The sequence below is a fragment of the Sus scrofa genome, chromosome 14, assembly GCF_054392235.1.
Source record: "Sus scrofa isolate SSC_HxYL_T2T_F1_AM1 chromosome 14, Sscrofa_HxYL_maternal_Yorkshire_Landrace_v2.0, whole genome shotgun sequence".
Lineage (NCBI taxonomy): Eukaryota > Metazoa > Chordata > Mammalia > Artiodactyla > Suidae > Sus > Sus scrofa.
The window spans coordinates 163,533,155-163,557,614 of NC_139396.1; the positions used below are offsets into that span (position 1 = coordinate 163,533,155).

The 24,460-nt window shown below is 58.3% G+C and overlaps 1 protein-coding gene and 1 long non-coding RNA gene across 51 annotated transcripts in view; one reads left to right on the forward strand and one right to left on the reverse strand.

The window, feature by feature from the left end:
• Positions 1 to 24,460, reverse strand: part of CFAP46 (cilia and flagella associated protein 46) — an 86,713-nt gene that overhangs the window by 16,324 nt on the left and 45,929 nt on the right. For 39 of the 50 annotated variants that reach the window (XR_014828266.1, XR_014828267.1, XR_014828258.1 and 36 more), the window contains 15 exons: positions 23,504 to 23,709; positions 22,687 to 22,830; positions 21,875 to 22,024; positions 17,502 to 17,650; positions 16,796 to 16,894; positions 15,870 to 16,002; positions 15,492 to 15,638; positions 13,706 to 13,909; positions 13,508 to 13,614; positions 10,231 to 10,392; positions 9,325 to 9,460; positions 5,553 to 5,741; positions 4,748 to 4,936; positions 3,114 to 3,503; positions 2,635 to 2,805 (listed from right to left, as the gene is read on the reverse strand). Coding sequence is in view for 40 of the 50 variants with exons in the window: in XM_084997561.1 (XP_084853687.1) it covers positions 2,635 to 2,805; positions 3,114 to 3,503; positions 4,748 to 4,936; positions 5,553 to 5,741; positions 9,325 to 9,460; positions 10,231 to 10,392; positions 13,508 to 13,614; positions 13,706 to 13,909; positions 15,492 to 15,638; positions 15,870 to 16,002; positions 16,796 to 16,894; positions 17,502 to 17,650; positions 21,875 to 22,024; positions 22,687 to 22,830; positions 23,504 to 23,709 (2,576 nt within the window). In the remaining 10 variants the exon portion in view is untranslated. Of the gene's footprint in view, positions 1 to 2,634; positions 2,806 to 3,113; positions 3,504 to 4,747; positions 4,937 to 5,552; positions 5,742 to 9,324; positions 9,461 to 10,230; positions 10,393 to 13,507; positions 13,615 to 13,705; positions 14,020 to 15,491; positions 15,639 to 15,869; positions 16,003 to 16,795; positions 16,895 to 17,501; positions 17,651 to 21,874; positions 22,025 to 22,686; positions 22,831 to 23,503; positions 23,710 to 24,460 lie in introns of all 50 variants that reach the window. The other 11 variants (XM_084997556.1, XM_084997551.1, XM_084997544.1 and 8 more) reach the window with 3 other exon arrangements.
• The window catches only part of LOC146397157 (uncharacterized), a 39,408-nt gene that overhangs the window by 5,122 nt on the left and 9,826 nt on the right, over positions 1 to 24,460 (forward strand). The gene's annotated exons all lie outside the window — the stretch shown is intronic.

Genomic DNA, 24,460 nt, shown 5'->3' on the forward strand with positions numbered 1-24,460 from the left:
GCTGTGTTTCCAGGTCTCTTCTAGTCACTGATTTCTGGTTTAATTTCACTGTGGTTAGGAAACAAACGGAATGATTTCAACGCCTGGGAATCTGGTGAGGCTCCTTGTGGCCCAGCATCGGTCAGTTCGGGTCCGCGTTCCGCCCACGCTTGGAGGGACTGTGTGTCCCCTCGTTAGTGCCCTGTCGTAGAAGTGCTCCTGGCTGAGTCTGCTCGGGGTCCTGCGGCCCAGCGTCCAGGCAGGCAGGTCATTCCCTGGTGCCCCCGGCAGCTGAGTCAGTGCTCCAGCCTCCCCCCCGCCGAGGGTCTGTCTGCGGCTCCTCCTGTGCTGCCAGTTCTGTTTCTGCATCTGGAGCTCGGCCCCGTGCACACGGGCTCAGAACCGGTGATGGAGCCCACTGCCCCGACAAGGACTGGTCTTCCCCTGACGAGTGCTTTCATCGTTTCCGTATTGTCCCCCACCTTTCCTTTCAGCCTTTCTCTGTCCTTATGTGGAAAGTGCGTCTCTTAAGCAGATATAATGGGATTCTTTCTTTTTATCCAGTCCGATACTCTTAATCTTTGACTTGTAGGGTTTAGTCAACCCATATTTACTGTAGTTACAAGTATATCGGGGTTCATAGCTACTATTGCAGTGTTCCGTTTCCACCGGGACCACGTGTTCTAATAGGCCTTGTTTTCCTCTTTTTAACTTTCTTGTGGCATATAGAATATTGTCCCTTTATCCTTTTTATTGACTTACACATTATTTCCATGGTTTCCTGGGGACGGCATTCGCCCTTGACTTATTCTAATAAAACAGGAACGTTGCCGTCTTTGCTGGCGACAGAAGCCCGCCTGCCTCCTGCACATCGGGGTCGTTCACGTCAGCTCTGCGGCGTGAGCTGCACAGGCTGTCAGGACGCTGTCCCGTACCCGCGCGCCTGCCCCTTACGGTATGTTCTTGATTCTTGTGTTTCTGTCTGGGCCTGTTTTCCTTCTGTCTGAGGTCTCCTTTGGTTTTCCTTTTACTGCAGGTGGCCTGGTGACACAGCGCCTCCCTTCCTGCTTGTCTAAAAGTGTCTTTATTCTGCTTGGTGTCCAAGTGCTGCTGTCATGACAGTCAGATCTCTGGCGCCCCTGGGTTTCTGTCCTGGTCACTTGGCGGCTATGTGCTGAGAGAGGCAGGTGGGGTCCGCGCGGCGCGCCTGCCTGGTGTTTGATGCAATTCCTGACCCTGGGGGCTTCCTCACTGAGGGACAGTCCCAACCACCATCTCTTGTCAGAACCGTCTCTGTTCCGTGTTCCCCTCCCGTCCCGAAGACTTGGAGCAAACGTTTGTCCATTAGAGCATCACGCCCCCCCCGCCCCGGCCGTCTCTTCCATCCTCCCTCTTCCACTGGGCATCCTCTGCTGCCCGCGTCGCCCTCCCCCACCCAGGCTGGGCATCCTTCCCCCGTCTGCAATGTGCCCGTGAACACCTGGAGGCCAGCGACTCTCAGGCCGCCTCCTCCCAGCATCCAGGCAGCTCCACTCGGACCTCCCCGCCCACCTGCGGGGGCAGTGCAGGTGCTCCAGCAGAAGAAGGGGAGCAGCACCAGCCCCGTGGACCAAGCCCCTGCCACCCGGGCCTGTTCTCAGCGCTGGGCAGACACAGGCTTGGTGCCTCAGCACCCCTACCAGTGAGCGCAGTGGGAGCCCGGGCAGCGGGAGGGATGGAGGCAAAGGGAGCAGCTGCCCAGGGGTCCACTCATTTGCAGAAGAGCTGGGGCTGCAGCACGGCAGGCACCATACCCACCGGCCCTTCGCCCAGAGGTTCAGCAGCGCCTGCTGAAGCAGCCACCTCGTCCCCACCGGCCTGTGCCCCCCAGGTCGGGTGAACACACACACGCTCCTCGGGGCAGGTGCCAGGCTGTGCCGCCGCTTCCTCCAGGCTGGCCTGGCCCCCTCTTGCCTCTGCTCTTCAGGATGGTCAAGGCATGGGCTCCTGGCCAAGGGCAATCCTGCTCCACTGGCCTCGTCTGGGGACACTGTCACACGCGGTGACGTGCTGACTGCACCCGGCTGAGGGGTGGCCAGGGCTGCGGCTAAAGCTCCCGGGGGCACTAGACGGTCCCACACAGCGAACGGTCCTGTCCCCAAAAGTCAAAAAGAGCGAAAGCAGCCTGGGTCAAGGGGCCCGAGGTCAGCCTGGCGCGACCATGAGGAGGAGGGTGGGCTTGACCGGATTTGCTAAATTGTATCAAGCGTCATTTCTTTACATCCTCAATTCCTGTCTTTTCGTCCAAATGAAAGCAAAGGTGCTGCTATCAGCTGTCGTGCTCTATGAATTTCCTTCAGAATTAACTCTAAAACTTGACTCAGTCTAAAACGTTTCCTCTAAAACAGCGAGGCCTAAAAGCAGCTCCCTGCCCCAGAAGACCCCCCCCCCCCAACGCCTCCCCCTCTGCTGCACCTGTACTTGTGAGTCCACTGACCCTGGCAGTCACCAGGAGGCGGGCTGCGGTCCCCACAGGGCCCACGAGGAAGCTGCAGCTCAGAGACGCGGAGACACCCTCCCAGAACCACACAGCAGGCTAGGACATGGGCCCCGTCTGAGCAACCGCAGAGCCTCGGGCCAGGCAGCAGGGTCCGAGGGCATGCCCAGCTTGGTCACCTTGGATATGGTGGCCAGTTTCTGCTCCACGCTGGCAAACAGGCTGCTGGACATCCTCCCCTGGTGCTTCAGCCTGTGCTGGAGCTGCAGCAGCGCCGCCAGCTGCGAGCTGCTGGTGTCGGCCGTGGCCGTGAGCAGGATGTCCCGCATGGTCTCCGAGGCCGAGCAGCTCTGAAACAGACGCGGGAGGTTGCCAGGGGCCTGGGCGCCCGCCAGGGCCAGGGGGCGGGCACCCACGTGCTTCACCCTGTGGAGGCAGAGCTGCAGGGCAGGGCCGGGCCAGGCCTTTGCCGCTGTAGCCCGCGGGCTGGCCGCTCAGGCTGCAGGGAGGAATGGGCGGAGCCTCAGAAACGCAGGCCTCGGAGGGCTTCCGTCGCTCGTGTGCCCTGAGACGGGACAGGAGGGCAGGACCTCAAGGCATCCCGGCTGGAGCGAGCCCCGGGCCCCTGTGACCGAGAGGGGCCTCGCAGAGGACACACCTGCGACAGTGCCAGGAACTGGCAGGTGGCTGCGGGGTCCAGGTTGCTGCTGCACTCCACCAGCTCCAGGCTGGCGGCTGCAGCGACGTCCAGGAGGCTGCTGCCCAGGGCGACCTGCAGGCACTGCAGCAGCACCTCGGACGCCTGGGCCAGGTACCGCCGGGCCAGCGCCATCCTCCTCTGCAGATGCGAGACTCGGGCTCGGGCGGGCTCCGTGGGCTGGGAGCACGGGGCTGGCGAGGCGGGCGCCCTAGCCTTCAGATCCGAGCCCTTCCTGCTGTGCTCCTCGGGGGCCGCCCTGGAGGCCGGCAGGTCGCAGTGGAGCCCCTCATCGTCCCCTTCCTCCTGGATGGTCTCCAGACACTTGAGGCTGCTCGGCTCAGCACCCGCCTGTGGGCAACGCACCTCCCATCAGCCCGCACGTCAGCGCAGACGGGGGTGCCTGTCACGGCCAGGCATCGCTGCAGTTCCCCTGGGTGGGCCTCGCACTGGTCCGAGAGCCTGGCGTCTGGCAGGTGCGGCCAGAGTGGGGCCCATCAGTCCTTCAAACTGCCTGCCTCGGGCAGCAGGCCAGTCAGGACTGAGCGGGCCAGGCACCCACGTGCCCCAGGGCCCCGGGGACAAAGGCAAAAACGAGGCCCTTTGGGACCTGGATGGGCCTGTCTGCAGGACAGGCCACCGGGGTGGGGTCCTCCAAACGCCCAGGGGACCTCCTGGGGCATCAGGCCCAGGAGAATTCGGGTTTTCGGGGTCACGCCATAAGCGGCAGCCCCAGGAAGAGCACCCCCCAGCCGGGCTATGGTGAGTGCCTGGCCCATGTCCACCTGACTCACGGCCCATGTTCAGGTGCTCAACAAACACTGGCTGAACGAGGGGCCAAACTCCATCAATTCACCCAAATGCGAGTCATGCCCCAGGGCCTGGCTGACCCCAGGGCCTGCACACCAGGCCGGGCATGAGGCGGGGGCACCTAGCCCTAGCTGCCCCCCCGGGGTTGGAGTCCTCCTAAAAGAGCAGGGTCTGTGGGCGAGTCTGGCTCCACTGCCGGGCAGGCACCTTCCACTCACAGGAAGTGGCATCTGCCAGACATTTAAAGCAGGAACTGGGAGCTTCCAGGCCAACAGTGGCAGCAGCTGTCACCAGAGTTCCTTCTGAGGGATGGGGGCTCCCCAAAGGGCACCGGGCCTGCTGGGCTGCCTGTGGGGGGTGCTGGAGAGAAGGGGGTGCCCTGACACAGCCCCTAGTGGGGAGGGTCTCCCTGGACCGTGGGGGCAGGTGCAGGGGGTGGGCAGCAGGATGGGGGCCTTTAAGCCCTGGGCCACAGCCACAGCCCAGGCCCCCTGCAGAGCTGGGGGGCGGGGGCGGGCAAGCCTGCCCCTCCTCTCCGCCTGTTCTTTGCAAAGAGGCCACTTTCCCTCCAGGGCTCTGCCCCCCAAGTTCGTGTCCCCCTCCCTCCGCAGTGGGCAGGCCTGTTGCCCGTCTCTCTCTCCCTTCCCCACCCACAGCCCTGCTTGACCAGGGCAGCTCCAGGCCTGTTTCACAACCTAGTTCTTGCCGACATCACGGAGTGCTAAAACTGTGGGTTCTGAAGGCAGTGGTAGGTCTGTGAACCCGCTGGAGGCAGGTGTGCGTACCAGAGGGCTCTCCTCCCAGTAGAAGGCGGGGCGCACGGGATCTGCGCGCATGGCCAGCAGGTGCAGGGCCTTCCCGGCCAGGCCCAGCAGCTGTGCGCGGAGCTCCACGCAGCGGGCGCACAGAGGCTGCAGGCTCCCCAGCTGGGCCAGCACCGTGTGGGTCAGGGTCCGCTTCAGGGTGAACCATTTCTGAGGGACACAAAGGCCTCGGTCAGGCCCTGCCCCGCCCCGCATTGTGGGAGGGTCTCGAGTCTGCGGATCCAGCCTTCAACAGGAGTTTGTTTCGGCTCCATTGGGGGGCTACTCTGACGCATGTAGAGTGCGGTCAAGTTAACGTGACAAGGTCTACAAGGGCAGAGCCTGGGTCCCTCAAACAAATGTCCTGCAGGGATAACTGATTTTAGCAGACGGCCTCGCTGCGTGCCCTTCCTATGCTGACCCACCTCGGGCCCAGCGGGCACCCCACCCTGACTCCACCGGCCGGTCAGGCCTCAGACCGTCAGGGCCTTTCTGAAGTTCCCTGGGCTGTGGGAGCTGCGGGGAGCCTCAGGGGGCCTTGAGGAGCCGAAGGGGTTGCGGGGGGACCTCGGGGGGCTGCGGGGGGCTGTGGGGAGCCTTAGGGGAGCCTCAGGGGAGCCTCGGGGGCGGGGAACCCGCTCTGGTCAGAGATCCCAGGGGGACACGGGAAATGCAGCCTCCCGGATTCCCTCGGGCTGGCCGTGGCTCAGGCCCAGGGGCGAGGCCCCCGCGCAGCCTGCCAGCCTGTGGGTCGGGGGCCCGGCCAGGCGGAGAGGGCGCCAGTTACCAGGCCGACGGACGTGTAGTCGCTTGGGCTCCGCAAGTAGTCGGCCAGCAGCCGGTCCACGGAGCCCTGCTGCAGCTCCCGCTCCTGGGCCTCCTCCCACGTGAGCCGCAGCAGGTCCAGACACACCTCCACCAGGCTGCACTTGAGCCGCGCCAGCCGCCGCATCAGCGGGCTGTTGATGTTCTGTAACTGAGACGTCGGGCCCTCAGGGCCTGTGGCCCGCACGGCTGCTCCCCCAATGCAGACGATGCAGGCGCCCCGGCCCCCAGCCCCCTCGGTCCTCGGGGCCCCCTCCTCCCACCTCTGCCCGCCCCCACTTTTCCGGCAAACCCCTGGCCACTGTGGGGCTCCGTAACCCGCCTGCATTTCCTCCGAGTTCAGGTCAGCGGGGTCCGGCGGTGTGTCCTCCGCCTGGCCGGGGGCGCTCGGTGGCCTTACCAAGATCCGACGCAATGTTCGTGCCGCACGGGCCGGGTCCCTGGCTCACAGGCACCTGCGCGCCGGCTGCTCCCCGCGGGGCCACTGCAGACACGCGTGTGGACACACCGTGCTCTCACCTGCCCGGGGTCAGCCCCGGAGCCTGGCTTCGCTCTTCACCAAACTGTCCCCAGCAGCACCCGGGTCCCAGGTCCTCCGCGTCTCGGCTGCTGTTTGGCGAAGCCCGTCCTTCCAGCTGGGACCGCTTGAGGCGCGAGAGGCTTTTCGCTGCGCTTGCAGGTTGCCTGCTGCCCTGACTTAGCAATTACGAAAGCCGGGCATCTTCCCACGGCTTCTCCCCCGGCCATGTATTTCCTTCAGAGAAATGTCCGTTTCGCTTATTTTGCCTGTTCCTTGTTCTAAAGGTCTGGGAGGTCTCGACCTGCTCCGGATACAAGACTTTTGTCAGGTCAGGGATTCGCAGCTTTCCTTCACGTCTGTGACTTGTCTTTCATTCGTTCAGTGGTGCCTCCTGAAGGCGGAGTCCGAGCCATAACTGCACTCGACGGCGTCACGTTTTTGGCGTCCTGTGTGAGAAGCCTTTGCTGAACGCCCATGGCTGCAAGTGCATTTCCCTGTGTTTTCTTCTGCACGTTCCACAGCTGTAGAGCTTACATTTGGGCCTATGCCCCATTGTGGGGTACCGTTTGCACATGCTGTGGGTTCGAGAGGGGGTGGCTTTTCCGACGTGGGGGCCCTGTTGCTCCAGGACCACTGTTTTCATGACGGCGCTTCATGGAACTCTCGGTGCACCTTTGCTGAAAACCAGTTTTCCGGATTCTCTGCTATGTTCCATTGATGCTTGTGCATTTTGACACTAAAACCACCTGGTCCTGATGCCTGCAGCGCTCTACTAAGTCTTAAAATCTCGAGTTAGCGCTCTTTGTCTTTCTTTCTCCAAGCTGTGTTACGTATTCTGCAATTCCACGTAAATATAAAATCCCCTTGTCAATTTTTCTGCCTTTAAAAAAGCCTGCGGTACCTTGATCAGGACTGCAGACAGTTGAGGGGAGAACTGACGTCTCAATAAGGTCAAGTCTTCTGAGCCATGAACTTGATACGGCTCTTATTTAGCCAGCCTTTTTCTTTCTCAGCAGTGTTTTGTAGTTCTCAGGGTAGGAGTTTTCCCTTTTTGTCAAATTTCATATTTTGCTCTCATGGTATTTAAAACTGTTGACATCTCAGAGGTCACCCCCAGCACGCGGAAGCACACAGTTAATGTGTGGGTATCGTTCCCATATCCTGTAACCTCACTGGCTCACCCCGTGGTACTAGAAGCTTTACTGCATCACTTCGGAGATTTACAGGGTGTTGGGTGCAGACGACCAAGTTACCTGTGAACAGAGACAGTTTGCTTCTTCCTTTCCAATTCGATGCTTTTAGGGTCTTTGTCTTTCCTTGCTGAATTGGCTAGAACTCCAACCAATTCTGAATAAAGCAGCGGAGGCCACCTCACTGTCTCATTCCTCACCGAAGGGGAAAGCGTCCCGTCTTCCAACCTTGAGGATGACGAGAGCGCTAGAAGTTCCCGTCTATTAACTGTTTGCGGAGAGGAGTTCCCCCTGTGGTGCAGCGGGTTAAGCATCTGGACTGTGGCGACGCAGGTCACGGTTTTGGCTGGGATTCGGTCGCTGGCCTGGGAACTTCCATGTGCTGCAGAAGTGGCCAAAAAAAAAAAGTTCTCTAAGAGTTTTTTTTTTAATCAGAAATAAATGTTGGATCTTGTCAAATGCTTCTGCATCTGTTAAGATGATGGTATGTTTTAAATTTTTTCTTAACTATACAGTGAACCAAGTTGATTGGTCTTCGGATGTAAGTCCTGGGGCAACCTCCACTTGGAGCTGATGTCTTCTCCTCTTTCTAAGTGTTGGGTTTAATTTCCTACATTTCTGCTGAGAATTTAGACATCTATGCTCACGCAGAGCAATGGTCTCCAGCGGGCTTCTTGGCACGTCGTCATCTTGGTTTTATATCACAGTGACACCGGGCTCACAGAAGAGTTGGGATGTATTCCTTCCTCTTCAATTTTCTCAAAAAGTTTGTGCAAAATTAGTATTAATTTTGCCGTAACTGTTTGGTAGGATTCACCAGTGAATTCATATGGGTCTGACGTTTTCCTTGTAGCCAAACTTTTAACGACAGATTCAGTTTCTTTACTAGACAGAGGGCTATTCAGGCTACCGATTTATCCTCAACTGAGCTTTGGTGGTTGTGTCCCCCAAGGAATGTCTCCACTTCGTCTAAGTTGTCAAATACGCTGACATTAAGTTTTTCTTGATGTGCCCTCATGCTCGCTTTAATTTGCGCAGCGTCTATGGTGGTGTCACACCGGCTGCTGCTGACATTGGCTATTTTCTCCTCCCCCGTCCTGACCAGTCTGGCTAGAAGTTTGTCAGTTTATTGACCTTCTTAAAGAAACTGCTTTTGCTTCTACCGATTTTCTTTTTAATGTTTGTTTTCTCTTTCTTTTTTATTTATTCATTTTTTTGTCTTTTTGTCCTTTTAGGGCCGTACCCGTGGCATGTGGAGGTTCCCAGGCTAGGGGTCTAATTGGAGCTTCAGCTGCTCTCCTGCACCACAGCCACAGCAACGCCAGATCCGAGCCACATCTGTGACCTGCACCACAGCTCATGGCAACGCTGGATTCTTCACCCACTGAGCAAGGCCAGGGATCAAACCTCCAATCCCACGGTTGCTAGTCGGATTCGTTTCCGCTGCACCACAGTGGGAACTCCTCTTTCTTTTTTAGTTTTTTTGTAATTGAAGCCATGGTTCATTTACGGTGTTGTGTTAGTTTCGGATGCACAGCACAGTGACTCAGCTGCATATACGTTAGCTACATTTTCAGATTCTTTTCCCTGATAAGTTATTACAAAATATTCAGTATAGTTCCTTGTGCTATACATGGGTCCTTTGGGGTTGTCTGTTTTTTCTGTTTTATCTTTCATTGATTTGCACTGCGATCTTCAATTTCCTTTTTTCTACTTACTTTTAATTTTCTACGCTCTTTCTATGTTCATATGGCAGAGGCTGAGAACCCTGAGGTGGGATCTCTTCTCTCTTCTCGTACAGGTGCTTAGTCCCATAAAATTTCCCCTAAGTACTACACTAGAGATTTCTTAAACATTTTCATGGGTCCCCCCACCAACCACAGTTCAAAATAATTTTCCTGGTCCATGGTTATTTTGAGGTATGCCATTGAGGTTCCGAATACCCAGGCGTTTCCCCCACGGTTTTCCAGATTTTAAAAAATCGAGGTAAAATTCACGTCACAGGGCCCAGGCCCCACACGTACCTCCTGCAGGGACAGCAGGCCCCGAACGCGGTGAAACGCCGCCTCCTCCTCGGCGACCGCCCTCTGGACCAGGTCACACACTTCCAGGTAACAGGCACTTCTTCGCTCTTCGTCTTTCTCATTCTGGGCAGATAACCTTCGCCGGGGAAGAATGGAGTTTAGAACCAGAACGTCAAAGCATCAGGTCATCAGTTCTAACAGAAGGTGTGTGTGTAATTTTCAGGTAACTATACTGTATATTTTATCAGTACTTTCAGCTTTATAACTAGATGTTCTACCTGAAAAGATAGTCTCAATATATCTTCAAACAAAAATTTTAAAAAGATGTGGAATAATGGGGGGCGGGGGGCTGAGGACGGTGGCGGGTGGGGCTGGCGGCTCCAAGAGGTCCCGGGAGGAAGAGTGACCACAGCCCTGCTGGAACTGCTGGGCCCCCAGGTGATGCCACGTGTCGAGGGTGACGTGTAGGTGGCTGCATGGGTGCACGCGGGGGTGGCGCCTGCGTTCGTCCTAGACAGGGGTCGAGGCGTGGGTGGGCCGGGGCTGTGGTGCCGATGCTGGGGCGGGGGTGTGTGGGGGGTGATGGGGGGCTGTGAGGCTGTGGCAGTGCGTTTGCACAGACTGAGCAGGTGCGACACCCAGGTGGAAGAACCGGAACGAGGTCGCTGGCGGGGGGGGGGGGGGGGCGTCCCCAAGTGGCTGCGGATGCCCAGGGCACATGTCTGGGGTGGGGGCATCTGTGCGGGCCGGCAGCCCTGCAGGAGGAGTTCCCCCTGGTGGCCGACGGGAGCTGCCCCGGGAGGAGAGCTGGGTGTGCCGTCAGGACACTCGGGGAACGGATGGCCAGAGGCGCTGGGCCGGGGGCTGCGCGCCAGGGGACGGACGGGGACTGCGGGGGCCGCGCACCTCCTCATCTTGGCACGCTCCAGCCTCATGTCCACGCCCCTCTCCTTGTAGCCGCAGCTGAGAAACTTCTCCTCAATTTCCAGCAAGCGGTCACCCAGTTCTGCCAGCAGAAGGGGGTCCTCCAGGGGCTCCCGCATGGCTCTGATCTGGAGGCTCACGCACCTGCCGGGGGGAGGGGCGGGGGGAGGCTCTTGAGAGTCGGCTCAACACGTGCCCCTCTGGTGACCCAGGTCACAGCCACCACCCACCTCTCACTTTCATCGGGTGGTGGGAAGAAACACCTTTGAGTGTTTCTCGAAAACCAGAAATCCTACAAGCCACCTTCCTTGCTCACAAGGCCACAGAGTTGGGAAGCCACAGGTCCCTAGGCCAAGCGTTTCGCATCCAGTTGGAAATTCAAGGCCACTCCCTTAAGAAAAGAAGCCCCTTGCTTCAAAGAAACACTGTTAGCCCCATCAACACTCCAGAAAAGCCACACTGCCTCAAAAAAGATTGACCAACAACGCCAGCCCTCAGGAAATATTCCACGGCAGTGACAAGGCAAACACTGCCCGATAACGGAGAGTACAACTCCCTCAGGAGAAAGAAAACAACAAGCAAGATGAAGAAGCTGAGAAACCACCCCCAGTCAAACCAACAGGAGAACTCACCTAAAACAGTCAACAATGAAACAGATCTCTGCAGTCAGACAGACCTGGAGTTCAAAAGAGAGATAGTGAAAATACTGAAGGAATTAAGAGAAGATATGAACAGTAATGCAGATACCCTCAGAAAGGAGCTAGAAAATATAAGGAGGAGCCAAGAAAAACTAGAACATTCATTTGCAGAGATGCAAACTGAACTACGGGCAGTAAAAACCAGAATGAATAATGCAGAAGAACGAATCAGTGATATGGAAGATAGAATAATGGAAATCACTCAATCTGGTCAACAGACAGAAAACCGAATCAAAAAACTGGAAAGCAATATAAGAGACCTATGGGATAATATAAAGCGGGCCAATCTACGCATAATAGGAATTCCAGAAGGAGTAGAAAAAGATAAGGGAATGGAAAATATATTTGAAGAAATTATCGCTGGAAACTTCCCAAATCTAAAGCATACTGGATTCAAGATACAAGAAGCACAGAGGGCCCCAAACAAACTGAACCCAAACAGACCCACACCAAGACACATCATAATAAAAATGGCAAAAGTTAGTGATAAAGAGAGGATCCTCAAGGCAGCAAGAGAAAAACAGAATGTTACCTACAAGGGAACCCCCATAAGAATATCAGCTGATTTCTCTACAGAAACACTACAGGCCAGGAGGGAATGGCAAGAGATATTTAAAGTGCTAAAAGGAAAAAATATGCAACCTAGAATACTCTATCCAGCAAGAATATCATTTAAAATAGAAGGGGAAATAAAAATTTTTCCCAACAAACAAAAACTTAAAGAATACAGCAACACAAAACCCAGGTTAAAGGAAATATTGAAAGGGCTTCTCTAAACCAAAAAGAAAGGAAGGAAAGGGAAGAAAAAAGAAAAGAAAAAAAAAAAAAAGAAGAAGAGGAGGAACTAGGACTGAGGAAAACGCAATCAGAGAGCAGTCACTCAAATAAGCCAGCATACAGATTTAATCATGAACATGCTTCAAACAAAATAAAATTAAAAAGAAAAAAATAAAAAAGAGTCATCAAAACCATAAAATGTGGGCAAGGGATGTCAGGAGGTAAATAACCCTTTTTGTTTATATGTATGTCTCTCTTCTTAATTTTAATATAGTAATGAAGTGTTTGAACTTACAGGACCATCAGGCTAAAACACACAATTATGGGAAGGGGTTAGCATACTTAAAAAACAGGGCAACCACAAGCCAAAACCAAATATTGCATTTGCAAAAAATGAAAAAAAAAATACACTCAAGCAGGTAATAACAGGAGACCATCCAACCAAAAAAAAAAAAAAAAAAAAAAAAAAGAAAGGAAGAATGGAGAACCATAGAATCAACTGGAACACGAGGTTCAAATGGCAATAAATAATCATCTATCAATTATCACCTTAAATGTCAATGGACTGAATGCCCCAATCAAAAGACACAGAGTGGCTGAGTGGATAAAAAGGCAAAAACCTTCAATATGCTGCCTACAAGAAATTCACCTTAGGACAAAGGATACATATAGATTGAAAGTGAAAGGGTGGGGAAAAATATTTCACGCCAATAGACATGACAGAAAAGCAGGAGTCGCAACGCTCATATCAGACAAAATAGACTTTAAAACAAAAGACATAAAGAAAGACAAAGAAGGACGCTACTTAATGATTAGGGATCCATCCAAGGAGAGGATGTTACTATCGTCAACATATATGCCCCAAACATAGGAGCACCCAGATACACACAACACATATTAACAGACATAAAGGGAGATATTGATGAGACTACAATCATAGTAGGAGACCTTAATACCCCCCTCACATCAATGGGCAGATCCTCTAGACAGAAAACCAACAAAGCAACAGAGATCCTAAAGGAAAAAAAAAAAAAAAAAAAAAAAAGAAAAGAAGCCCCCTCGGAATTGACAGTCTGTTCCCCAGGATGGGGGGAATGGGGGGGGGCATCGCTCTCAGGGGAGGGGAGACAGCGCGGCCACAGGGGCCGCCCCAGGGCGAGGAGCCTCTCAGCAGAGGGACTCAGCAAAGACCCAGGGAGAGTGGAGAGAGCCCGCGAGGCAGGCGACACACGGCCCTGTCAGCAGAGCAGATGCGGCTGCGAGAAGGGACTAGGTGGGAATCTGCAAATCTGACTCGGGAGACCGACTCGCAGGCCCTGGGAGGGTCCCTGCGACACGGCAGGTCAGCACTTTCCAGGACAAACCCCCGGCCACCAGCAGCTGGAGAGACCCTGGGGCTGCCTCCGTGGCAAAGCAGAGAGCAGCTAGAAGGGGCAGACCCCAGGAAGACGTCCGGCCTGCCTGTGGGCACAGCCCAGTGGCCCAGCTGCCCCAGCCCTAGAGGCCTCCCGCTCCAGGGGCACTGAGAGGTGGGTGTCCCGAGAATTCAGGGACAAGGGAGGCCCCCAGCCGTCCCAGGAGAAAGGCTCCGTGCAGAGGAAAGACGCGGGGCCGGGTGGCGCCTCCCCGAGGCCTGGAGAAGGCGCGAGGGGCGCGGGCCAGGCTGCGGGGCCGCTGTCTTGTGACCCTCGGAAGGCGGCAGCTTTGACGTGCCACCAGTGAACAGACGGAGCAAAGTAAACCTCGACTTTCACGTTAATTAACATTTTCCTCAAAAAAGCTACCTGGCTTCTAGGTCCGTGGTCATGAATTCCAACATGGGCATCTGGTTGGGTCTTTCCTTCTTGAGGACGTCGAAGGTACCTATGAGCTTCTGGAACAGCTGGCAGACCTGGGAGGGCCCGTGGGGTCACTGCAGCGCCCCCCCCCCAGCAGGCCGTGCCCCCCAGAAGGGGCCCCCCCCCCAGCAGGGCCACCCTCACCTGCGCCTCTCTCCTCTCCAGCGGCTCCAGGGACAGCAGCGCCTCGGCCAGCGTCAGGGAGGAGCTGTACCAGAACTCCGCGCCCCCCCCCAGGCGCTGGGCCCACTCCACCAGCTCCTTCGCTTGCCCGTGGTTCTTCTCCTTGTTCGCCAACTGCGCCAACAGGTGCAGGCATTTCGACTCTGCACAGGGATCGTTGAGCTCCTAACACAGAGGCGTAGACGGGACGGGACGGGAGTGAGGGGAGGGCGAGCGAGACAGACACAGAGACAGAGACAGAGAGACAGAGACAGGGAGACTGAGACAGAGACAGACTGAGAGACGGACAGAGACAGAGAGAGAGAGAGAAAGGCAGAGACAGAGACAGACACTGTCCCAATGCCTCTCTGAAGATGTGCCTGCAGGACGAGGGCACAGGGCTGGGCTTGACGCCTGAGTTTGTGATAAAACCCACTTCTCGGAGATCCCATCAAGGCTCAGTGGAAATGAATCTGACTAGTATCCATGAGGATGCAGGTTCGATCCCTGGCTTCGCTTAGCGGGCTAAGGTTCCGGCGTTGCCGTGAGCTGTGGTGTAGGTCACAGACCACGGCTTGGATCTGGCGTTACTGCGGCTACGGTGTAGGCTGGTGGCTATAGCTCTGATTCGACCCTTAGCCTGGGAGCCTCCATATGCCACAGGTGTGGCCCTAAAAGACAAAAACAAAAACCACTTCCCTACGGGTCCTGACCCCTGGATCCCAGCAGCTCCCCCTCCGTCTGGGGGAGGCTGTTGGCTGCAGAACGCCGAAGCCCCCACCCTGGCTGCCTTGCCAGTCCCGCAGCCTCTCGGTCCCTTCTCAGGCCACGCCCCGTCCTGGGTCTGGGCTGCACACACCTGTCCCAGGGCCTGGACTGAGAGCGGACGCTCCAAAGCCTGCATTTTCACACCTTTATTCAAAAGGGTTTTTCTCTCTCTGGAGTTCTCCAAAACAGCTGACAGCTTGTCTGGCTCTGGAGCTCTGCCTTACCCTCCCATGAACAATTCTCAACCCCGGACGGACACAGAACTGCCTGAGGCCCTGGAGCTGCTGGCGCTGCAGGAACCAGGAGCTGTAATCTTCGTGGGGCCGGTGGCAGATCCACGCGCACTGTCCTGGGTTTTCCCTGAGGCGGGGGGACAGAGCCCAGGGAGAAAGCACCAGCCCGGCCAGGAGAGGAAGCTGGGCTTGGGGCCTCGGGAGCTGAGGAGCCGTGGGAGAGCCAGTCCGGGCTGAGAGCACAGGGCCACAGGTCTGTGTGCTCAGGGCTGAGCAGGCCCAAGAAGCCGGGCAGACGGGCAGACGGCAGGGGCCTGAGGCTGAGCAGCCAGGCTGGAGCCACGCCCTTCCCAGGGGCCTGGCGAGCCCCAGGCTTCCAGGGAGACCTCACGAGGCCCATACTGAGAAGCAGGGCTGAAAACGGGCTTGGGGCCCTGGCATGCACCTGCCCCTGAGAACAGACCCATAGGCAGTGCCTTCTCAAGGCCTCAGCGCCCACACGTCCAAACAAGGGACCCTCTGGCCTGAGAAAACAGAGGTCTCGGAAGGTCGCACAGCGGTTCTGGGCAAGGGGCACTAAGCACTGTGAAGAGTGAGCTCGGGAAACGGAGGAGCAGACCGATGGAGGGCGCAAAGGGCAGAGCCCGCGGAGCCCGGTCTCCGCTCTGGGACAGGCTTCGGCACACATGGTCCCGGGTTCCCGGGCCGAGCCGGCTCGCGGGCCTGGGGGGCGGCAGGGGCTGCTTGCGAGGGCAGGTGCGCCTCACCTGGAAGGCCAGGTGGGCCTCCGACAGGAGCAGCCTCGCGGGCTGGTACAGGCCCATGTCCAGCAGCACCTCCGCCTTGAGGGTCCACAGCTGAGGCAGGGCGGCTCCATCCAGGCCCTTGCCGGTCTCTCGGTTGATCATCAAAAGCTGCAAGACCGCGGGTCGCACCGTCCACACCAGGGGCGCCCCGCGGCGCAGCCCTGCAGCCCCCTCTGGCCGCACGGGGACACCTGTCGCCCTCCCCGCCCCCTCCCCCCAGGAAAGCCCCACAGGGTTTGGAGGCGGCCCGCGGTCAGGCCAAGTCGGGCTCCCTGGCTGGCACTGGTCGTCGCCACCCCGCTGGGCCAGGGGCTGAGGCACCGCTGCCCAGCAGGCTACCTTGTCCTCTGCCACGAGGGGCTTCATCTCTGCCTGCCGAGCGGGAGCCGGGGCCTCGCTCGGGGCTAGTAGACTTTCTTCCAATAGCGGTCCCCTGTTTCTCTCCTTTTTCAAGGCAAGTTCTTTTCTGCAGCTAACGTAAGTGAAACACGCGTTAAAATAAAAAGAAAACAACCAGGGTCCCCGAAAATGTTCAGTCTCCGCGGCAATCAAAGAGGCACACATTAAAAGAGCCCCAAGGAGCCACTGCTCACAGCCCGGCTTTAACAGCTCCCATGATTTACAGCACATGGGACTCCCAAATTTACGTGTCTGGTGTGTTCTCTTTTCCAAACTCGACTCATACACAGAGCTATTAATTTGACGCCCTGACCTGGATGGCTTTTTTTTTTTTTTTTTTTTGTCTTTTTGCCTTTTCTAGGGCCGCTGCTGCAGCACTTGGAGGTTCCCAGGCTAGGGGTCTAATTGGAGCTGTAGCCGCCCGCCTACACCAGAGCTACGCAACGCGGGATCCTTAACCCACTGAGCGAGGCCAGGGATGGAACCCACAACTGCATGGTTCCTAGTTGGATTCGTTAACCACTGAGCCACGACGGGAACTCCTTGTTTTTTTTTTTCTTTCTTCTGACCCGGATGTTTACAACAAGTCTCAATTTTACGTCCAGAACCCCGGCCCTTCCTTCCTAGCTCGGCACCAACCACAGAGGCCCCCCCCCCCCCGCCCCACACCTTTGCTGCTCCACCCACACGGCCAGGAGGTGCCCGCACATGGGAGGGGTGGGTGAGGGAGGAACTGTGCCCCCAGGCACTGCCCCCAGTCCAGGGCCCCCCAGCCCCCCGCTGCCCGGCCGCTGTGGGGCCGGAAGGGCCATAGCCGAGAGGGGAGAGCGGAGGGCAGGAGGCAGCCCTGGGCCCAGCCCACGGACCTGGCCTGCTCCACCTCGGTGATGTGCGCCTGCCCGGCCGCGTCCTCGTGGTACTTCGCTGCCTCCCTCAACCTCAGGTCAGAGCAGACCAGGGCGAGCCTGGGGGGTGACAGAGCAGGGGCCCGTCAGGCCGCGCTGGGCTCAGGGCTCGGTGCAGATTGGCACAAGGATAGAGAAGCGGATTATCTGAGGATGCTTTGAGTGATTTTTAAAGCTAAGCAGAATTACCGGGGCAAGCACGGAAGCTCGATCGGATTTCAGGTAGAACTGGTTTCCACCTTTGTTCATGTATCTTACTGAGGCATCTGCAGAGCCTTGGGGCGCCTTTAGCGCGAGGATGGGGCGCAGAGGCGGCGCTCTGCCCGGATGCTCTGCTTTGCATCTCTCGTGAAACAGCTGTGTTTTGAAATGATTTCGAGCTGACAGCGAAGTTGCACAAACCCCGCAAAGAATCACTGCACCTCCTTCCCCACCCAGATGCCCCCTTACTCTCACTCTCCTTAGAACAACAGTCTCTAAAGGGCCAGACAGAGATTTTCAAATAAACTACTATGGCTTTATGAGTCTTAAGGACTTTATTGGTTCTATAAATGGTCGACTATGGAATGAATATTTTAAAGTCTTATTTTTCAACTACTTTGGGTGACTTTTCACTTTGGCCCCTTGAACGTCTCCCAGCTTCCCTGAAAGTCCACCGTGTACCCACCGGAGGTGGTAGAGGCCTTCGAGGCTCTGGCTTTCCACCACAGAGGCCGCGATGAGCAGCCCCAGCTGCAGGACCGGGATGGTGAGCTCAGGAAGGAGGGCATCCTGCAGGGCCTTGACCAGGCGGTCCACGTAGTACAAAGCATAGGTCTGCGGAAACAGAGCGCGAGCCCCAGGGTCAGGGGAGGAAGGCGAGGCCCAGCTCCCAGGGCCCTTCTCCCAGGACGCCCCCCCCCGCCCCCCGCCCTGCGGCACGCGCGCAGGCTGGGGCGCAGGTGTCTGCGGAGCGAACAGGGGATGTTCATGAAGGGCCTTCGCCTTGTCACGTGTGGGCACCTGACATCTTCAGCACCAAGAACACGAAAGATCCTCTCAAGGAAGCTCCACCTGCTGGCATCCCAATTAAAGTCTTTGTTCCATTTCTTTACATGCACACACGCACAGGTGAGCACACACACAAAGGAATCCCGTTCCGATATCGGCAGGCCGGGTTTGATAGACATTTATTCCTCAGCGGAAACTTAGAAAAGGCGGATAAACTGTCTTAAAAATCTGCTTAAAAGCACTGAAGAGTGAACACCACAGGGGAAGAGACGGGGCCAGGACGCGGGAGAAGACAGAGGTTCAGAGCTGCCGGCTGGGGCCTGGACTGTCTGCTGACCGAGGGGCACGGGGAGGCTGAACGTGACTCTGGACCTCTGCTTTTGCAGCGTGGACCTGAGGGCCCACTGGGGCCTGAAAGTCTGCACCCGAGGGTTGAGGGCAAAGAAGTGAAACAGCCCCTCCAGGGGTTACACCCAAGCCGGTGGCATCTAGGGAGCCTGGAAAGTCTGCGGCTTCCTGAGAGACTAATGAGTGATGACTCCTGGTGAGGCTGCTCAAGACGGGGCGGTGGGGGACACAGAAATATGGATTCTACAGACACTGAAAGATAATCACAGGATGTTGGAATAACACTGTCAATTTAATTTTATCTTCAATGGAGACCGTCTAGAGGAGTATACCCACCAGGACATCACAAAGGAACATAAAGTCTGAAGGCTCCGTAACCATTAGATAAACCGGGTCCACAGTTTCAGCTGCACCCAAGTAGGTCCCGGCCTGGCGGTCCTCACACAGGAAAAGGCTTCCAAACGGCTCGGGAGAAACAGCTCAGCTCACTCGAGAGGAGACTCAAGGAGCGTTGAAAGAGGAGGAGCACGTTTTCTCACTGAGACACTGTGACACAAGACTCCTCGTGCAGCTGGTCTCCGTTCCCGGCCCTGAGCTCCTCAAACTCTCGGGATTTGGTTGCTCACAGGCCCCTTCCACCCATCGGAGTCCAGGCTAATGGGGCTGCTCCTGGCCGTCCCTCCAGAGCGTCAGGACGGGGCTGGGGGCCAGAGGAAGCACCACGTGAGCAGAGAGCGGACCCTTCCGGCCCCGTTTCAGCTCCTGTCCGGGGGGGCGGGGGCTGGAGGCTGAGCGAATCACCAGGCCGGGGGTCCACTGTGGCCGGACCTGTGTGAAAACCCCTCGGGAAGGGGTCTGGGAGCCTCTGAGCTGCTGGGGGCTGGGGGCGGGGGGATGGCCGGTGCATCCCAGCTCCACGGGGCCAGCCGCCCCTGTGCTCAGGACCGACCCCTCCAGACCTGCCCCGGGGACGTCGGGCTGGCCACCTGCATCCTTCGCCACGTCCTCTACAGCAGGCCAGCAACCCCGTGGGTCAAGTGTCCCGCAGGTTCCGGGAGCCGTCACAGCAAACACGGAACAGGAGGAGGGGCGGCGGACAGAGGTGCTGTGGCCTGAGGACCCGGCACCTGTGGCTGGCGTCTGGGGGGGGCGGTGCTCGGGGGACTGAGCCCTCACCCAGTGGGGCCTGCACCGACCCTGGGCAGCTGGTGTCAGAACTGAGCTAAACGGGGGACACCTAGCGGTGTCCCCAGGGGCTGAGACACGCACACATCTGGGCTCAGACACATCGGGAGCAGAAAGCCGTCCAGAGTCTGTGTGACGTCGCCCCAGATCCCGACAAGGGTGTAGCATGAAAGGAAAATTAAACAGCAGTTTTTCTCATGGACATGGAGGGAAACACCCCAAACAAACATCAGCAGGTTGAATCTGATGATTATGAAATGAATAATGCTTATCAACCAAGTTGACTTTATCTTGATAATCATTAGGAAAAATCCCATGTGGTGAGAAATTGATAAAGGTGGCACGTTTTCTGTTCCTACTGGCACAGCCCAAGACGCAGGTATAAATGGTGTTTGTTCGCTAACAACTCAGACGCATCACAGACGCTGTGGGAGGATGTCTGGTGTCCATGGCAAATTCAAATATTCGGAGGAATTTAATCGAGAGCATCAAGGATCCAAGACGGAAAACAGTGCTCTTCCAAACAGCACTGGTTTCACCTCCCGCCCTGCTGTCTGCGTGAGGCCCCACACAGCCGAAGGGAAAGCGGCCCTGCGTTGGGAGTGAGGATGCTGAGTTCTGAGACCTGGTTTCTGCAGGTTGCCTGTTGGAAGTGCTCTGCCTCGCGCTTTCCATCCGTGTCAAGACGGGGTTGAGACCAACCGCCTGGGAAGCGTCTGGCAAGGATTAAGTGGAAAACAACGTACAGCACAGAGGAAACTCTCCCCAGAAAAGAAACTCACGGACTTGGAGAACAGACTCGGGGTGCCCGGGGGAGGGGAGGGAGGGGGAGGGTTGGGGGCTTGGGGTTGAGGACACAGACGGCTGCTTTGGGAATGGATTGCAATGAGATCCTGCTGTGCGGCACTGAGCGCTGCTGTGTCTAGATACTCACGAGGCAGCACGACAGTGGGAGGAAAAATTTATGGACACATGCATGTGTGACTGGATGCCCATGCTGTACAGTGGTGGGGGGAGTGTGTTGGGGGAAAGAACAATAAAAAATAAATTAAAAAATAAAAAGAAAACAATGTGGAAAACCACAAAGCAAAAAAAAAAAAAAAATCATTAGGAAACATCCTAATTAATATAAGAAAGAGAAAAACATTATCACTTGAATAGATGGAGAAAAGCATTTGATGAAACATCTACAAACATCTGTGATTAAAACTCTTAGGAACCAGGAAATCCCTGGTGGCCTAGTGGGTGAGGAGCTGGTGGTGTCCCTGCTATGGCAGGGGTTCGACCCCTGGCCTGGGGAGTTTCAGGAGAGTGAAGGCACAGAGTGGGCATCAGACACCGTCCAGGGCTTTCTTCCAGCACAGAAAAGCCGCTCCTTTAGCTCCGCAGGAGAAGCCAGAGGGCTCAGGAAGGCCTGGGCAGTGGGCTGCCAGGCAGGTCGCCAAAGAGGATACTCAAGTGGCCTAAAGGCAGCGAACGGCGTCCGGCCTGGCTGTCGTCAGGGAGCGTCCCGCCTTCACCAAGGGGCCAGAGGTGGGCGGTGAGCCAGGCTGGGTGCAGGGCGGGGGTGGCGGGACCCCCGGGGCAGGGCCTCCCTGGTGCCACCACTTCCCAAGGGAAGGCTGCTGGAGACACAGGGGTTCCGTGACGCCGAGACCCTGCGGCGGGACGGGGGCCCCGGGACACGTGCCCACAAACAGCCCCAGCCGCTGCGTCTGTATCGGCCACGCCTGGAAACCACCCCTGTGGCCACAGCCGTGGTCGGACTGGCAGGCAGACTGTGGTCCAGTCGTGCCACGGAGCGACGGCAATGGCCATGACCGGAATCCGAGGACGCCCGCACACCCCTCAGGACGGAAGCCAATGGCGAGAAATTGCACCCAATGTCCCCGAAAAGCACAGGAAACAGGCAAGGGAGTGGGTGAATCATGGCCCCACATCGCCAGGTGCCACCCTGGAGCCCACGTGTGACCTCTGTGGGTGCCACAAAGGCCCCAAAGTGGGAGATGAGACAGACACAGAGAAGAGGCCCCAGCACGTGGGGACCACGAGCCCAGAAACCCCCAAGTCCCCGCAGGGGAGGAGGCAGGAAGGACCCCCCCCACCCCCGGAGCCTCAGAGGGAATGTGGCCCAGGGACAACTTGGTTGCAGCCCAGTGATATAGGCTTTGAACCTGCGGCTCCAGAACTGTGAGGGAAAGCCATTTCTGCCGCTTTAGCCGCCCCGTCTGCGGCGCCTGTCACAGCCACCACGGAGTAAGGACGGGCTCAGCCACATCACCAGGTTTAGGGTGGCGTCCGCGTGGCGAAGCCCAAGGGGAAGGCGGAGGCGGCCTCAGGCGGAGGCGGCGGCTCAGGGAGGGGGTGCCGGGAAGGGGCTGGAGGCCGACAGCCCACTAAGCCAAACCCGCACCTTCGTGTGCGTCTCTGGGCCTATTTCCCAGCCGAAAGCCGTGGCTATGGCTTCAAGCCCGCGATGCAGGCTGGCAGGTGTGCGACCAGGCCTGCGACACCCACCGGCTTCTCCACACTCCATGGGTTGATAGTAAAGTCGCTTCGATCCTGCTGGAACACAGCCACCACTTCTTCGGGGCAGGCGTAGGAAGCCCACTCTTCGAGGCTCGCTGGTAGGTCTTCAAGTCGTCTGCCAGCAGCCGGGCTGTGAAGCTGTAATGCGGGAAGGCAGGGTTTGCTGTCAGGGGTGGAGCTGGAAACGTACACCCGGCCCCTGGAACGGACGGGACGTAAGACCGGAGAAGGCAGCGCCCTGGGGACGGGTGCAGGGCACCCTTGCGGCCTCCCAGCCCAGGGCCTCGCCACCCTCCCTGTGATCTCAGCACCACAGCATCCCAGCCACGGGAGCCACCCGCCACTTTAGGTGCAAAACACCACTTCCTGGCGGGCACATGGAGGCTGCCTGCCCTCGCTCAGCTCAGGAGTCCGGGGTGGGGGAGTGAGGGGAGCGTCCCCGGCCAGGCTGAGCCGTATCCCTGGAGGCCGCGCAGGAGGGACGGCTGTGAGGCGGCTGCAGCCAGCACAGCCCCGTGGCGGGCAATAGCTCTGGGTGACTGGGCCCCAGGAAGACAGAGAAACTGCTCACGGCCCCCAACAGGTGCCTGCCTGCCTGCCTGCCCGGCCAGGACCCAGATGGCCTGGGCAGAGGGACTCGTCGAGACAATGCCCGTGGCTGCCAGGGAGAAGCCAGACACCCCCCTTGTCCCCCTGGAGAGGAAACAGGAGCGAGCGGGCGGGCCCTCGCCTTCTGCTGCCTCTGGGAGAGTGACCCCAGGGTGGCGGGGTACAGCCTGCCACTTGGGAGGGCGCGGCACCTGCTTGGGACCTCTGCCCTTGTCCTTGTCCTTCTCTCGGTCTTGGCTTTTCTCCTTCTCCTTTTTAGGCAACAGCAACTGTGAACTTGCTGCTGCTGGGATTTTACTTTCTGAGAGGGATCTTCCTGCTGTTGAAAAAGAAACCTGCAAAAATGAAATCCAAGTGTGCAGGTGTCCACCCGCCTCCCAGAAGATCCGCGGGCGGGTCGGGGACCCGAGGCCGGGGCGCCCGCGGAGGGCTTCCTCCGGGCCCTGGCCCCGCGGGCACGCGCCTGAGGGGCAGCCTGAAGACGGGCTGGCAGCTCGGAGGCTGAGGCGGTTTACCGTCTCCAGCGAAGGGCGCGCTTGGGTCATGTTAGCGGTTGGAACTCCTCAGAGAACCGTGAAGGTGGCTGTGTGGTGGGCGTGGGGGGCCTGGGGCACTGAGACCAAGGACGCCTCCCCAGTCCTTCTTGCTGCCCCGGGCAATGCCCCCAGACCAGAGGCCTGTCCTGCTTAGGTCTCCGTTCTGCCAGTGGGGGTGCACTGCCCGTGGGAGGCCCTGGGGGCCTCTAAAGGTGGGGAGGTGGGGAAGGAGGGCAGCGAGGAGGCATGGAGTGGGTCACAGAGAAGGTTCTGGAAGCCGGGGCCCAGGCGGGTGGGAAGACAGGATTCTGGGGGTGTCCAGCAAGGGCGCTGGGGGAGGAGGGGCCCATCTGGAGGGAGCAGCCAGGCCCCTCCTCCAAGGAGTCCCGAGCAGGAGGGACACAGTCCTGGGGGCACCTTTGAAAGCCCAGACTGGGGTCCTGGGCCCCCGGGGTGGTGGCCTTGGCCTCACCTGCCAGATGCGGCAGAGGGACGTGTAGGCCATGAGGCAGTAGTCCTGGTGGCGGGCGTCGCTCGGGGTGGCCACCAGGGCCAGCAGCGTGTAGGCGCGGGCCAGCGCTTCCAGCTGCCGCACACTCCGCAGCCCCTCCAGGGAGGTGGTCCTGGCGTCCTCGGGGCCTGGACCCTCCAGGGTGGCCTGAGCGGATGCGTGCTCTTCTGTAAGACAGGGCGCCTGCCGCTGGCAACACGCGGACTGGGCTCCGGGGGCTGCGTCACTCCTCCCTGCCCTCGCCCAGCCCTTGCCCTGACCCAAGGGCCCCTGTCTGTCACCCTGTCAGTGCCCACCAGCCCCGCCCTGGGCTTCTTCCAGAAGGGGCACCACCCCCAGGGCCAAGACCAGCCTGGGAACGGGTTCCCAGGGCTCCGGGCTGGAGGCCACAGGCGACCGGTCTGCAGGGGCCCTGGGCTCTGGGCTCTGCCTGCTGGGCTTGGGTGCACAGAGGTCACGTGGAGGGTCCTCGAGCCCCCAGCACACGTGGTCAGGAGGCAGCCTCTCTCCTGGACCCCCGAAGTCTGCAGGCCCACGAGGAGGCCGCCTCGGTGCTGGGAAGGTGGGTCCATCAGAACCTGGCCTGGGCCAGTCGTCACAGGCCCCTCTCTGCCCAGAGCACCCGTCCTATTGGGGCCAGTGCCTCCGTGAGAGCTCTAGGCTGGCCCGGCTGCCCCTCCCCGTCCCTGTCCATACCGGCCTCTGGCTCCCACCACCTCCCTTTAGCGAGATCGGCTCATTCTGTTAGAAAGTGCCCTCACTCCACAGCACTGGGCTGGGCCGGCCTGTTGGACACGCTCTGAGAGAGGGGCAGGGTGCGCCCCGACCTCCCCAAGTCCACAGGAGCTTGCTGTGCAGGGTGTGGGCCCAGGAGCCACCAGAGAGGGCGGCCCTGCCCCAGCCCCAGGGGAACTGCCC